Genomic DNA, 16,490 nt, shown 5'->3' on the forward strand with positions numbered 1-16,490 from the left:
CAAGTATAAGCCTCCTTATGATAACACAGCACTTCTCCTTATATCTTGTTCTTGCCTTGTCAAGGCACACCATTTAACCGGCTGTCACAATCTCCGTACAATCAACATAAACCCCTCGGCATGTAGCCCTCAAATCACATTTTATTGGTCACATACACGTATTTAGCAGATGTTATTGCAGGTGTAGCGAAATATTTGTGTTCCTAGCTCCAACAGTGCAGTAGTTCTAACAATTCACAACAATACACACACACACACACACACATCTAAAAGTAAAATAATGGAATTAAGAAATGTATAAATATTAGATCGAGCAATGTCAGAGTGGCATTGACAAAAATACAGTAGAATACAGTATATACATATGAGATGAGTAAAGCAGTATGTCAACATATTCAAAGTGACTAGTGTTCCATTATTAAAGTGGCCAGTGATTCCAAGTCTATGTATATAGGGCAGCAGCCTCTAACGTGCAGGGTTGCGTAACTGGGTGGAAGCCAGCTAGTGATGGCTATTTAAGTCTGATGGCCTTGAGATAAAAGCTGTTTTTCAGTCTCTCGGACCCTGATTTGATGCACCTGTACTGACCTCCCCTTCTGGATGATAGCGGCGTGAACAGGCCGTAGCTCAAGTGGTTGATGTCCTTGATTATCTTTTTGGCCTTCCTGTGACATCGAGTGGTGTAGGTGTCCTGGAGGGCAGGTAGTTTGCCCCCAGTGATACGTTTGGCAGACCGCACCACCCTCTGGAGAGCCCTGCGGTTGCGGGCGCTGCAGTTGCCGTACTAGGCGGTGATACAGCCCGACAGGATGCTCTCAAATGTGCATCCTGAGGTTGAAGAGGCGCTGTTGCGCCTTCTTCACCACACTGTCTGTGTGGGTGGACAATTTCAGATAGTCAGTGATGTGTACACCGAGGAACTTGAAGCTTTCCACCTCCTTCACTGCGGTCCCATCAATGTGGATAGTGGCGTGCAGCCTCTGCTGTTTCCTGAAGTCCACGATCACCTACTTTGTTTTGTTGACATTGAGTGAGAGGTTATTTTTCTGGCACCTCTCTCCCAGGGCCCTCACCCTGTAGGCGGTCTCGTCATTGTAATCAGGCCTACTGTTGTAGGCCAGTGCATCCCACTTGTATATAACACCATCCTTCTGATTTTAACCTGCTTTGTCCATCATCTGTCTGAAACCAGAGCCACCATGGGCAGCTACAGTGACTCCACCAGTGTCAGATGAACTCCCCGTAGATGTTTCCTGCAGCCCGGCCGTAATATGGCCAGAACCACATAGACCAAAAAAACCTATTTTGTATAGCTATATGCCTTTCCTCCCCTGCCGTCTCAAAGTAGAACATAATAGATTGCAAATTAAATATGTATGTCCAATGGTGGCTGACCGATCAGCAATATAACAAAGATCCTTCTGATTTTAACCTGCTTTGTCCATCATCTGTCTGAAACCAGAGCCACCATCTTCCCCTACCCCCTAGTGGTCCACCAGTGTCCTGGTCACGAGAGTCTCCCTGTGGAAGGTGGATGACTTCCTGGGATGACCGGCCGTAGGAAATCAGCCATCCTCCCAGAACCACATAGACCAAACAAACCTGGTGGTCAAGGACAGCTACAATATAGAGATCCCAATCTCCTCCTCCCCTGTCTCCGCCTCAGAGGGAGTGGTAGGGAGGCTGTGGGCAATAGGGGGTTTGGGTGCGGGGATGGGGTGGCTGATGTTATGATCAGTAAGTGATGATGAGGAAGCGGAGACTCAAGCAAAGATAGTAGGGTGTGGAGTACATACTCCACTCTCAGGAATGGACAGGACAACCATCCCTCTTCCCCTGACCCCCCTAGTGGTTTAGGCCTGTTGGCACCGAATGGTCACGCAGAGTCCAAACCTGGAGGTTCCAGGTTGGTGGAAGAGGTGGAGGTGAAGGACCAGACTGGGATGAGGTGAGTGGAAATCAGAGCCATCTGTCCCTCAGGTATGGAAGAAAGCCCTGTCTCCAGGTTGGTGGAAGAGAGGCCAGCTCCCTGTGGATCCAGGTGAGCCCTGGAAGAGGACTGCTGAGAAGATCCAGGCATGAGAGTGGAAGGAGGCCCTGGAGTGATAGGGGGGAAAAGGAGGGCTGTGGAGGCTGTAAGAGCAGGAGTGGCAGAAGGTGGAAGAGAGGCCCTGGCTGGAGGCTGGTGGAAGAGCCGTGGCTGTGGACCAGAGGAGTGTATCAAACACATAGTGGTAGCTGTGGATCCAGGTGAGTGGAAGAGAGGCCGTGGCTGTGGATCCAGGTTGGTGGAAGAGAGGCCGTGGCTGTGGATCCAGGTGAGTGGAAGAGAGGCCGTGGCTGTGGATCCAGGTTGGTGGAAGAGAGGCCGTGGCTGTGGATCCAGGTGGTGTAAGAGAGGCCGTGGCTGTGGATCCAGGTGAGTGGAAGAGAGGCCGTGGCTGTGGATCCAGGTGGGTGGAAGAGAGGCCGTGGCTGTGGATCCAGGTGGGTGTAAGAGAGGCTACACAGAGGAGTTTCCACCATATTTGAGTAGTTTCACATTTCTACCATGTGTGTGTATCTGAGTCCCACACAGTGATGCCAGTGCCTGTTGATGACTTCATCAACCTGATCCACAGCTACAATATCTGTGCAGGGCGTTGCTATGGTTTGATACCACTTCGTGTTTCTGCTGACGAGCTGGAATGTGTACGTTGATGAGCAATGTGAGCACAGCAGTTAATGGCCATAGGTTTATTCACACACACGCAAACTGTTGTGTGCCATTGGATTTATGCACACCAATATGCTTTAAAATCCTGCCCACGGGTGGTTTAGTGTAAAACCAGATCTTTCTTTTTATCGGTGGGAAAATTAACTCGATAAATTGTTTGTATAGCAAAATAAACCTAATATAAAAGCTAGGTTTTAGCCAAAGTTTAAATTGTTTCACATCTGTTTCACAAATCACTGTTTCTAGTTATTTGACATTGTTCAAAGATGTTATTTTCCACACAAGCTCAGCCATCCACGTAGAGATGTATGTTATTTTCCACACAAGCTCAGCCATCCACGTAGAGATGTATGTGCAATTATTGAACTGTGAACATTTTCACACTGTGAGAAATTTTACAACACGACTTCACAATCTGAACATGATTCGGAAGCTGGGAAGATGTTTTACATGACATAAGGCAAAGCCATTCACCTTGGCAACCAAATGAGTTTGCTGTACCCGGTCACAACTATATTTTTATGGTCACACAAAGTAGTCAGCTGTGAATTTAAAATTAGTAGCCTAGCAATTATTTACACGCCCCAGTTGCATTTGCAACCAAATACATTTTTTCTGTGCGAATTTAATGTGAATGGATTAAGTCTAAAGATTTGATCAAGGCTTTTTTGTTTGTTTTACTTCTTGTCAAGGTGGGTTTCTGCTAGTTGAGTATATTTAGGAATACAACTGGTCATATCATTTTTCTACAAATGTGTTAAATGGAATTCTACACTCTGGTTATACAGTAGGTAGTGACGTTGGCAGTTCAAGGTCATGATTGGATACACACAAACTCACATATACATTTTCCTTGGCATCATTGCATTCATTCCAAATGTTGACACTTCAACAGACAATGGCTTTATAGTCATTTAACAGATGGCCATTCTGTCTCTGACAGAAAGGTATCCTAACCATATAGTATGGTAAATAGAACAAGATAAAGCCATTTAATTGCAATGAATGTATCACACCAGTGTTAATACAGGGACCCGCTACATTCTGGGCTATCCCTAAGAGATGTCTCAACTATCATTTAAAGGACATCAAAGTATTCAAAGAAAAGTACCTTGTCTCGTAACAATTCATTATTAAAATACAGCAAACAGAAGATAATCCAGGAAACATTTCCAACTATTAGGAAATACACCAGATGCTGCCCTCACTCCCTTTATGGTATCCAGTTGCAGGGGGGGGGGTAGAGGTGCAGACTGTAGCCCCTCTTTGACCTCCTGGACCTTGGGTTTGCAGGCTCCCTAACCCTGGTGGTCATAGACTTGGATAAGTACTTCAGGTGAGGGGCCTGGAGATGAAGATTTGGTCTGCATCCCAAATGGCACCTTATATAGTGCACTACTTTTGACCAGGGCCCATAGCGTACTGCACTATATAGGACTCTGGTCAAAAGTAGTGCACTATGTAGGGACTATGCAACAGCCCCCTTATGGGGGTATTTATAATAGTTTATAACGCATTAATTAAAGTGTTACCATTTCAAGTAAGTGTAAGGGAGGAATAGTGTTTAGGTGGAAGAGGTGGGAAAGGGGACTTTTAGCTATCTCTTGTAGAAACATCAAGCCGTGTCCCATAAAAGTCCACCATTTTGCAAAAAAATAACAGCTCGTTTTGATTTTAGATCCCAGAAGCCCCAGAGCCAAAAGAAACAAGCAGCAGGAAAGGGGGCGGGGGAAAAAGAGGATGAAATATGGAGGTGAGGCACTGCCCTCGCAGTTTCTCGGGTTGAGGAGGTGGGTTGACATCATTAGCAGCTGATAGATAACATCTTCACAAAATAATTTACAGTCATTTGAAAATATAGTGGAAGGGATTATTTTTGCAAATACTATAGGAGCAAGTTTTGAGTCTTTGAAACCAACTCAACTATGGGCCATTCTGGATCCGACTTACTTGAGCCACGAAAGGACTTGGGGAACCTGTTTAACCATGATTAACATACCTGTATGCACTTGTTCACTCCCATGTCCACTTGTATGGAGTATGTCGTAGGAGACTTCTGTGACACCTGGTCCAATATCCTTCCCCGAGGAGGGGGGGGTCCAGGTGCATTTCCTGTCCACCTGGAAGAAAACCAGCTTCCCCATCCCAGTCCTAACCTTAACGGAAAACAGACCTTAGATCAGTGTTCAGGGGCAACTTCCTCCCTCTCCTCCTGTGTCGGAGCAAGGCATTCTGGGTACAGTCGGATACCTGGAATGGTGCGTTTTGATTGAAAGAAGGTTGCCCTGGCCCGTGGCTGCTATAGAAGAAGGTTTTCCATTGATTCAATAAACTGAGGCATGCCACAATGCTCCATTCTCACGTACACATCTCTGCAAAAACTACAGAGACAATCCTCCAGCTTAAAGGCATTTATTGATGTTGACAGTCCTTGAGCACAGATGTAGCATTACAAAATGGATGGAAGACACAGGATTCCTCCATATTTACAGCCTCACTGCACATGCTCAGACTGCCCCAACCAACCACAGATACCATTTATATTATGATCTGATTGGCTCAAATTCTGGCCAATACCTGGCTCCGATTGGCAGTTGGACTCTATTTAAAAATTAAAAATAAAGAATAATATTTTACCCCTTTTGCCTCCCAATTTCGTGATATCCAATTGGTTGTTAAAGTTTTGTCCCATCGCTGCAACTCGCATACGGACTCGGGAGAGGCTAAGGTGGACAGCCATGCGTCCTCCGAAACATGACCCTGCCAAGCCGCACTGCTTCTTGACATACTGCCCGCTTAACCCAGAAGCTAACCGCACCAATGTGTTGGAAAAAACACTGTGCAACTGACGACCGAGGAATCGCTAGAGCGCAATGGGACAAGGGCATCCCATCCGGCCAAACCCTCCCCTAACCCGGACGACGCTGGGCCAATTGTGCGCCGCCTTATGGTTCTCCCGGTCGCAGCCAGGGATCTCAGACAGATCTGTAGTGATGCCTCTAGCACTGCAGTGCCGTAGACCGCTGCGCCACTCGGGAGGCTCAGTTGGACTCTTAAGACTTTGACGCAGCACAGAAGGAGTCTGTTACTATTGCCCAATCCCAAATCAACCCCTACCCTTTACGTCCTGTGCACCTGTGTAGATATGAAAGGAATGGACAGGTGGTGTATATATATTGTATCTTGACCTTGCCCTGTGATGGGCAAGTTTGCATTGAATATACTTATCCAGACCTTTCAGATCTACCGTGCCTAGGGGGTAGTAGGGGCTGGGGGTTGACTTGGGAGTGTGCACATGAGTCACAGGGAAAGTCTCCAATCACACCCTATTCCCTTTTTAATAGTGCACTACTTTGCAATAGAGTCCCACACTTTAGGGAACTAGGGTGTGAGACTAGGGTGTGAGTAACTTGTGACGCAGACAGCCACTAGTTAAAAAGAGAGCATACAAAACAGAGGAAACCAGGAGCGACGAAAGGACAATTCCATAGGAATTTAAGCTGGTCGTCTATCTTTCTTTTTTTCTCGTCAGTCCTACCTTCCTTCCTTACTCAGTTTTCTAACGTTTCCACAGGTTCCGTTGCCGTGGGTGCGACGCCGAGCGGTTCGAGGAAATGCGGCGCCAGAGAGGTTAGTTTCTGCAGCAGCTCTCTGGCTCTGATATCAACTTCCTGTACCAGCTCTCTGACCCTCACATCTACTTCCTGTTCCCGGATCCAGGATAGGCCGTCATCCACAGCAATGTTGATTGGCGCGCACACCGCTTCCACCTTTAGCCCGGTCAGATGACATACCCCGACAACTCCAGCCAATCCCAGCAGCACCAGGAGGAGGAGCTTGAAAAGCAGGCCAATGAGAGAACGTCTTTGGGCTTTGGGGGTGGATTCAGCTGCTGCTTTCTTATCTGGAGAGAGAGAAGTGAGTAAGTGATGTTCGCTGTATAGTCAACACGTGCACTGCACAACTGCATTAAAGACAACCTGGAACGCGCCCATTACATACCTGCTGCCATCTGTCCATTCCGCTTTTTCTTCTCCTCCTTTCTCTTATTCTTCTGTTCCTGGACAGCTAAGGCAGCCACGTGAGCGTTGTACTCCTTCCTCTTCCTCTCCTTCCCCTCTGCCTTCTCTCGTTTACGAGCCTCCCTCTCTTTCGCCTCCCTCTCTCTCTGTTTCGTCTCTTTCTTCTTTTCCAGTTCTAATGCCATGGAAGAAAAAAGATGTACATAAAGTTTTGATATGTTCACTCTGTGTTCTTAATGTTTTGTACACTCTCCTGCGGCTTCCATTAACATGTTTGTTGTCTCATTCAATGATTGCCCAGTGGGGAATAATAATATTTATTGAATTTAATCAAATTCCTAGCTATAATCATGGCAAGCTAGATATTACTGACTATCAGCTGCTCTGAGTTAACCATGTTAAAACAGTATGAAATATCACGAGTGAATCCATAGTGAGACGTATGCAGCAGGGACTCCAGACAATCACGGATTACAGATGGAATACCAGCAACGCCACGGACACCGACGTCTTGCCCTTGGACAAGCTAAACACCTTCTCCGCCCGCTTTGAGGATAATACAGTGCCACCAACGCTGGACACTCCCGAGGTCTGTGGGCTCTCCTTCTCCGTGGCCAACGTAAGACATATTAACCACGTGATAACCCCCGCAAGACTCCCGGCCCAGACAGCATCCCTAGACGCGTCCTCAGAGCATCCACAGACCAGCTGGCTGGAGTGTTTACGGACATATTCAATCTCTCCCTATCCCAGTCTGCCTTCCCCACTTGTTTCAAGATGTCCACTATTGTTCCTGTACCCAAGAACGCAAAGGTAACTGAATGAAATGACTATCGACCGGTAGCACTCACTTCTGTCATCATGAAGCGCTTTGAGAAGCTAGTTAAGGATCATATCACCTTACTTGACACCCTAGACCAGTGGTTCCCAAACGTTTTATAGTCCCGTACCCCTTCAAACATTCCATATCCCCTCTAGCACCAGGGTCAGCGCACTCTCAAATGTTGTTTTTTGCCAACATTGTAAGCCTGCCACACACACATTATACAATACATATATTAAATATAAGAATGAGTGATAGTTTGTCACAACCCAGCTCGAGGGAAGTGACAAAGAGCTCTTATAGGACCAGGGCACAAATAATAATAGAATAATCAATCATTTAGCTCTTTAGTTAGCCATCTTACATATAAAACCTTATTTGTTCATCAACAATTGTGAATAACTCACCACAGGTTAATGAGAAGGGTGCAATGTTGTGTTGTATTGGAGAGAGTCTCAGTCTTAAATCATTTTCCACACACAGTCTGTGCCTGTATTTAGTTTTCATGCTACTGAGGGCCAAGAATCTACTCTCACATAGGCACATGGTTGCAAAGGGCATCAGTGTCTTAACAGCGTGATTTGCCAAGGCAAGAAACTCTGAGCGCAGCCCTGTCCAGAAATCTGGCAGTGGCTTCTGATTAAATTCAATTTTCACAGAACCGCTTGTTGCAATTTCGATGAGTCTCTCTTGTTCAGATATCAGTAAGTGGACTGGAGGCAGGGCATGAAAGGGATAACGAATCCAGTTGTTTGTGTCATTCGTTTCGGGAAAGTACCTGCGTAATTGCGCACCCAGCTCACTCAGGTGCGTCGCTATATCCCGTTTGACATTGTCTGTAAGCTTGAGTTCATTTGCACACAAAAAAATGATGGAAAGCCCTGTGTGTTGCCCTTGTTAATGCAGACAGAGAAGAGCTCCAACTTCTTAATCATAGCCTCAATTTTGTCCCGCACATTGAATATAGTTGCAGAGAGTCCCTGTAATCCTAGATTCAGATCATTCAGGTAGGCCAGTCATGTGAGAAACTCATCATCATGCAAGTGGTCAGACAAGTGAAAATGATGGTCAGTAAAGTAAACTTTAAGCATTTCTCTCAATTCAAAAAAGCGTGTCAATACTTTGTCCCTTGATAACCAGCGCACTTCTGTATGTTGTAAAAGCATTACATGGCCCATATCATTGCATAATGCAGAAAATACACGAGAGTTCAGTGGCCTTTAATTAACATAGTTAACCATTTTCACTGTAGTGTCCAAAACGACTTTCAAGCTGTCAGGTATTCCCCTGGCAGCAGAGCCTCTTGGTGGATGCTGCAGTGTACCCAAGTGGCACCGGGAGCAACTGCTTGCACGAGCATTACCATTCCACTATGTCTCCCTGTCATGGCTTTTGCTCCATCAGTACAGATACCAACACATCTTGACCACCAAAGTCCATTTGATGTCACAAAGCTGTCCAGTACTTAAATATCCTCTCATGTTGTCCTGGTTTCCAGTCATTTGCAGAAGAAAATGTCTTTCCTAATTGACCCCCCAGGAGCTGTGCCAGTGTTGCTTGATGAAGACATTGTATAGTTTTTTGGGGCTTTAAACCCCAGCATTGTCCCAGCCATATCCGCAGCAGCAGGAAGAATTAAGTCCTCCACAATAGTATGAGGCTTGCCTGTTCTAGCCACTCGGTAACTCACCATATAAGAGGCTTCTAGTCCCTTCTTATTAATGGTATCTGTTGCTTTTACACGTCTTACTACTCAAAAGTCTTTATTCTCACTCCAAAAACTCCTGTGGCTTATTTTCCAAATAGTTATGTTTCGTTTCTAAATGTCTGTGCAAGAGTAAAGGTTTCCCCGCGAGATAGTAACGGTTAATGTGATTGGATGTTAATTATTTGACTAGGCTACCTGTATTTGACATTGTTTTGTTATTTTGCTGAACACTAGATGGTTGAATTTTATTTTTGGCAGTGAAACGAGGCTACTCAGGAGAGAAAAAAATCTCACCCAAATGCATAGCCCCCTTGGAAAATATAAATTTACTGTTTGAAAATGTGAAGAACGTGAATCACATTTGTATTTGGCGTACTGCCGATGGCAATTGCGTTTCACGAGGCTAGTTTGGGAATACCTGCCCTAGACCGCCCCGATAGAGCCACGGATGATGCCATAGCACTGCAAGAATGCTAATCATTGACTATAACTCAGCCTTCAACACCATAGTACCCTCCAAGCTTATGATTAAGCTCGGGGCCCTGGGTCTGACCCCGCCTTGTGCAACTGGGTCCTGAACTTCCTGACAGGCCGCCCTCAGGTGCTGAAGGTAGGAAACAACACCTGTACCACCATGGTCCTCAACACAGGGGCCCCACATGGGTGCATGCTCAGCCCCCTCCTGTACTCCCTGTTCACCCATGACTGCGTAGCCACGCACGCCTCCAACTCAAATCATCAAGTCTGCAGACCACACAACAGTAGTAGGTCTGATTACCACAGGACAGCCTACAGGGAGGAGGTGAGGGCCCTGGCAGAGTGGTGCCAGGAAAACAACCTCTCCCTCAACGTCCACAAAACGAAAGAACAGATTGTGGAACTTCAGGAGACAGCAGAGCGAGCTAGCCCCTATCCACATCGACAGGGCCGCAGTGGAGAAGGTAAAAAGCTTCAAGTTCCTCTGCGTACCAATTACTGACTATTTGAAATGGTCCACCCGCAGTGTGGTGAAAAAGGCGCAACAGAAAAATGCCACGGGCACTATCTGATGTGTGGGGACATTTCACTGCAGCTAATGTAGAAGGAAAAGCTGTGTACATTTGCAAATACTGTGTCAAATAATTTGTGAAGAATGCAACAAAGATACAGAATCATCTGGCCAAGTTCCCTCCACACTCACAACAAGCAACCTCTGACTAAAGTCCCTCTGCTTCTATTTGAGGTGAAAATTATGAAGCAGACGCCTTATCGATAGCAACAGCTTATGGTCCTCCTAGAATCAGAAGTTTTTTACTCAATGGAGGAACATAGTCAGAGAAATGCTGATGAATGTCTTGCTTGAGTTGTGTATGCAACTGGTTCACCTCTGATGCTCACAGGCAATGTGCATTGGACGAGATTTCTGAATGTTCTTCGCCCAGCATACACCCCTCATACCAGACATGCTCTATCTACTCATTTGCTGGATGCAGAGGTCAACAGAGTTCAAGTGAAGGTCAAGCAAATCATAGAGAAAGCAGACTGTATTGCAATCATCTCTGATGGGTGGTCGAATGTTTGTGGGCTAGGAATAATTAACTACATCTCCATTCCTTAACCAGTATTCTACAAGAGCACAGACACACGGGACAACATACACACCAGTCAATTCATTGCAGATGAGCTGAAGGCAGTCATCAATGACCTTGGACCACAGAAGGTATTTGCACTGGTGACAGACAATGCTGTGAACATGATGGCTGCTTGGTCTAAAGTGGAGGAGTCCTACCCTCACATCATGGCACTGAAAACAATGGATACATTCTACAAGAGAGCCAAGGAAATGGTTAGGTACAGGAAGGGTCATCAAGCTATGTTTGTTGAAAACGTTTTTTGGGGAGATGTGATGGATCATTGGGGATCATTTAATATTTCCTTTCTTTTGGTCAGTGAAATCATCCCATGTGAAGAGTCAACTCATTTAATTAAAGTTCAATTCGTAACTAAAAAAAAAAGTTTTTTTTCTATTGGAAGGATCTACTCATTTGCAGTGTCTACTTATGATAAGGTAAAAGGTTTATGTTTCTGTCTCCATATGATATGGTAAATATATCCTATGCAAAAAACATCTACATTTAAATAGTTTTAATATTAATGTTCATATATTTCCGCTAATTCCCACAGAAAGTTTCAATCGCTGAATATTCCCCAAAATGTGCAACGCTACACAGCACCCAAGGTCACAGGAAGGCCAAAAAGATCATCAGCCAGCCAAGCCACTGTCTGTTCATCCCGCTATCAGGCGAGGCAGTACAGGTGCATCAAAGTTGGGACCAACAGACTGAAAAACAGACTGAAAAACAGCTTCTATCTCAAGGCCATCAGACTGTTAAATAGCCATCGCTAGCCAGCCTCCATCCAGTACTCTGCCCTGAACTTAAGTCACTGTCACTAGCCAGCTACCACCCGGTTACTCAACCCTGCACCTTAGAGGCTGTTGCCCTATGTACATAGACATGGAACACTTTAACAATGGAACACCGGTCACTTAAATCATGTTAACATACTGTTCAAAATGTATAGACTGTATTCTAGTCAATACCATCCTATTCAACTATTACTGTACATTTACTATTCTATCCACGTATTCTTCAGATATACTACATATTATATCCACATACTGTCCATAATGTCTATACAGCCTACCACACACACACACACACACACACACACACACACACACACACACACACACACACACACACACACACACACAGCTCATCCTAATATTTCTTAATTCCATTCTTTTACTTTTAGATGTGTGTATTGTTAGATATTACTGCACTGTTGGAGCTAAGAACACAAGCATTTCGCTACACCTGCAATAACATCTGCTAAATGTGTATGCGACCAATAGCATTTTATTTGATAGCTTCTAGCAATCCTAGGCTATATGGGGAAAAGTGGCACCCTTTTCCCCCATATAGTGCACTACTTTTGATTAGAGCCCTATGCTTTGGTCAAAAGTACTGCACTACAGAGGGAAAAGGGCGCCATGTTGGAAGCAGACTCAGGCGGAGCCCAATGACTGACCGCTGGCAACGGTATCGTAGTACCTACCTTTGTCCTTTAGGAGGCGCCGCTCCCTCTCTTTGTCTACCTCTTCCTGAAGGATCCTCATGTGCTGGAGAACCTACAATCACATTGAAGTTGAAATTACACTGCACCATGCTAGAACCCAACAAACCTCTAGTCCATCTCAACGTCTCCTTCCTCTCCCTGTCCTCCTGAGTGGCGCAGCGGTCTAAGGCACTGCATCTCAGGGCTAAAGGCATTACTACAGACCCTGGTTCAATTCCAGGCTGTAACACAACTGGCCATGATTGGGAGCCCCATAGAGCAGTGCACAATTGGCTCAGCGTCATTAGGGTTTGGCCGGGGTAGGCTGTCATTGTAAATAAGAATTTGTTCTTAACTGACTTTCCTAGTTAAATAAAAATGTAATCTCTTATGAATAAACTTTATTATCAACTTCCATTGTCCTCCAAGAGTTGCTCAATCTCCTCATCTTTCCTCTGCCTACCTTCCCATCTCTCTCTCCATCCCAGTCTTACCTTGGCAGCACATTGTTTACACTGTTTCTCGTCCAGACAGTCTCCTGCAGCCTTGGCCAGGTTGATTTCCAGAGGGTTGTCCTTCAGATCCAGCCACTTCAGGTTCTGCGGACACAAACGCAGACAAAGGGGAAAAATAAGACTGTTGAGACTGTGTAAAGTGTTTTCTGTCTTCAACCTCCATCCATATGCCACTGTGGTCGTGTCGAGTTCACCAATATTACCCAGCTCAAAGATAACTGGCTAATTGTAGAGTTTACCGTGTAGTCTTGGTGATGAAAAGCACATATGATTTAATGTTTTTAAAACTGTTTGTAATTAATTGTCTAACAATATAATTTTCAAAGTTTATTCCTAGCTCATTCACAGAGCTTTACACATTTTTCAGATTAATATCTGTGTCCACCAAAAATAAATGAACAGTAAATATTGCTATATATTATAGAATTAAGCAGATGACCATATTAATTTATAATAGTAGTAAAATGCCAGGAGAATACTGGGACTTTTGGGACCCAGGGGGTGAATACATTTGAGCTGTCTGTAAGCTGATGTTTGGGAAATGTCTATGTTTCCTCTATTACATGAGAAGTATCATCACTAACTCATTTTGCCAAGTCAGCAGTATTTCCATACACCCACACATTAAGACCACTGGGACTCGTAATTGCTCTGAATAAATTCACTCTAGTTCCAGGTAAAATGTATTTCCAGCAGAATGGCACCAGTGAACATGGGCCTTATATTGTGCTGTAGTTTGCCTGCTTGAACTATTGTTCCAGGAGAGCTTTGGAGGGGAACTAACTACTATACCCAAGCAGATCTTGGCCAGCAGCATACCACCCTGCACCCCACTGCTGGCTTGACTTTGAAGCTAAGCAGGTTTGGTCCTGGTCAGTCCCTGGATGGGAGACCAGATGCTGCTAGAAGTGGTGTTGGAGGGCCAGTAGGAGGCACTCTTTCCTCTGGTCTAAAAACATCCCAATGGCCCAGGGCAGTGATTGGGGACATTGACCTGTGTAGGGTGCTGTCTTTCAGATGGGATGTTAAATGAGTGTCCTGATTCTATGGCCACTAAAGATCTAATGGCACTTATTGTAGGGGTGTGGCCACCTAATCCTTCCAATTGGCTCATTTCCAGGTCATTGAGAACATGTTCTCTGGTAAAAAAAAAGACGTTACATGGGTGCCAATGGTGAAGCATGCCAACTCCTTTGTTTTCTAATTAAATAGTGGGAAGATCATTGTCTGGTTAATGACTTCAGTGGTTAGACACCGTTTAGTATCATGAGGTCCCTAGCAATTCCCAGTTCTAGTGTTGTGTATTACCTACCTTGAGCTGTGAGAAGCTGACCGGCAGAATGGTCAGCTTGTTGTTGTACAGATCCAGGTGTTGCAGGTTGCCAAGGCGACCCAGATCATCAGGTAGAACAGTCAGCTGGTTCTTACTGAGGTCCACCTTGACCAGGTGGCTCAGGCTGCAGAACTCCAGCTGGACACACACACAGTTATGTACAGTCTGTAATACTCATCTCTCTCCCCTCCTCCAGCAACATTCCGCTGTGTCTTCTATGATCCACAGACAGGAGAAAGTGGAATGTCTGTGCAAGTTCAACGCTCGGAGGAAACTCAAGGTACACTAGTGCTGCTAACTCTTACACCCCTCTCTTCCTCTACCCATATACCTCTTGTTAATATACTGTAGTACAACTCCCTGACCATCTGGCTGGGTTGGCTACCAGAATATCTACTTTAAAGACATTCGCCACTTGTCTTCAGAGGAGAGCAACACTGTGAGCAGGATTTAGTTCCAGTCCAGCACTAACACAACTGACCGAACTGTTGTGGTGACCAGTGTTTGGCTTTGGGGATGGGGTCATTGAAGGTTACTCACAGGCAGGGAGGTGATGTTGTTGCAGGACAGATCCAGGACTGTAACTTTCGGGAAGGCAGCCTGAAAGCGCACACATAACAGTATGACAACAAGACTACTGCCTATAATACATGGCGTTATAAAAAGTAATGTGGTGTGAGGGTGTCGTTGTTGGCCTACCAGTTCTTTAACAGGAACTTCAGTGAGGTTACAGAGGCTCAGATCCATCTCATTGCCATCGACTTTGTCCTTCAGATTCAACACCTTGTTTTTACTCATCCTGAGTTTTGGGTGGGGGGCTGGGGGAGAATACAAATTAAAGTTTCTGTTTTCACAATCAAACACAAAAAAGCTAACTGACATGTTGACTACCATGGTTTGCTATCTGTAGCCTATCTAGACTAAACAAATTGAGGAAGCATATAGGACCTAGCTACTGTAAGATACGTTGTTCCAACCTTATTTTAATGTCATTGCAATTACTTAGTAACTAAGCTGACTAGCTAACGTTACACTTTGTTTCTCTTCTAGCGTGCGACAGTTTCTACGTTGGCAGCTAACGTGGTGACAGCGCAGCAAAGTAACCTTTTCTTGGTACAGTAACGTTAGTGAAAGTACTTACCTGTTTCACTGAGAAATCACCACCGTTTTCAAACGTCTCAGACCTTCTATTCCTACTAATAAATACTACAATAATGGCTACTTCATAGACAATTGTCAAACTAGTCGTAGCATGCAATTATATCGCAGACAAATATATTGTGTGTAAAGCAGCGAGGCTGCAGTAAATTCTTACAATGAAAGTCCACGTCATTGATAGAAAGATACATTTGTGCCAATGACGCGATATTTCAGAGCATATCGCCACCTACAGCTTGGAGGAGCAACTGGCAAGATACTCTCTCTCTCACACACACACACACGCACTGGAAGGTCTTTCAGTTTCTTTCTTTATTGCTGTTCAGCGTAGTCAACAATAGCATTTTTTAAAAACATGAACACATTATAAGACACGAAAAGTATGTACCGTTTATTATAACCAGTTAAGAAGAAACAATGTTGGGTAACATAAATACTCTTGGGGCAGCAGGTAGTCTTGTGGTTAGATCGTTGGGCCAGTAACCGAAATATTTCTAGATCGAATATCCGAGCTGACAAAGTAAAAATCTGTCTTTATGCCTCTGAACAAGGCAGTTAACCCACTGCTCCTAGACCGTCATTGTAAATAAGAATTTGTTCTTAACTGACTTGCCTGGTTATTTTTAGAAAGTTGCGATTTTCTCTTCCATCTTTTGAAGTGTCACTTAGCTTTCAAACTTAGTAGAGACTGACATGATGAACATCCTTTCTGAGTTGCGAGTCAATCAGAATGACGGTTTATGAGAAGATATTTTAAGATTCACCCGTAATTACATTTGTGGTTAAATAAATTCAACGATGTTTGTGTTCTTTCATCAATTTCATCACGTGCCGTGTCAATGGGTGTTTTGAAAGGCACTTGTGTGTTTGCTCATGTACATAAAATATACACCATGTATATATAGAATATTTTATCAATACGTGTGTAGGTTTGCATATTCAAATGGCAATTCATTTTGAAATGTAACCTTTAATTAAATATTGCGTTCTCAATCAACCCCTAATAACTCAACTTCTCTTCGCTCTATGTCAATTCTACATGTATGCTTTTGTTGTTGTTGTTGTACCATGCTCATTAGGGACCACAATAGAAATAAGTCTCTGAATTTTTTTCTG

General features: G+C 44.5%; 1 protein-coding gene across 1 annotated transcript; it reads right to left on the minus strand.

The window, feature by feature from the left end:
* Positions 1–5,112: 5,112 nt before the first annotated feature.
* On the minus strand, positions 5,113–15,560 carry LOC118402721 (leucine-rich repeat-containing protein 59-like). Its single transcript, XM_035800910.2, has 8 exons — positions 15,358–15,560; positions 14,916–15,034; positions 14,757–14,816; positions 14,196–14,354; positions 12,863–12,967; positions 12,369–12,441; positions 6,719–6,913; positions 5,113–6,620 (listed from the first exon to the last, which is right to left on the minus strand). The coding sequence occupies exons 2-8, from the start codon at positions 15,012–15,014 to the stop codon at positions 6,268–6,270; spliced, it is 1,044 nt and encodes a 347-aa protein (XP_035656803.1). The 5' UTR covers positions 15,015–15,034; positions 15,358–15,560; the 3' UTR covers positions 5,113–6,267.
* Positions 15,561–16,490: the final 930 nt, after the last annotated feature.

This window comes from Oncorhynchus keta, chromosome 24 (assembly GCF_023373465.1).
Source record: "Oncorhynchus keta strain PuntledgeMale-10-30-2019 chromosome 24, Oket_V2, whole genome shotgun sequence".
Lineage (NCBI taxonomy): Eukaryota > Metazoa > Chordata > Actinopteri > Salmoniformes > Salmonidae > Oncorhynchus > Oncorhynchus keta.

What these genes read in the sequence shown, in the direction of transcription:
- LOC118402721 (XM_035800910.2), bottom strand. Translation starts at nt 15,014, where the DNA reads ATGAGTAAAAACAAGGTGTTGAATCTGAAGGACAAAGTCGATGGCAAT. An exon ending in AAGTTCCTGTTAAAGAACTG is followed by an intron (nt 14,817 to 14,915) that starts GTAGGCCAACAA and finishes GTGCGCTTTCAG; the next exon opens with GCTGCCTTCCCGAAAGTTAC. An exon ending in ACAACATCACCTCCCTGCCT is followed by an intron (nt 14,355 to 14,756) that starts GTGAGTAACCTT and finishes GTGTGTGTCCAG; the next exon opens with CTGGAGTTCTGCAGCCTGAG.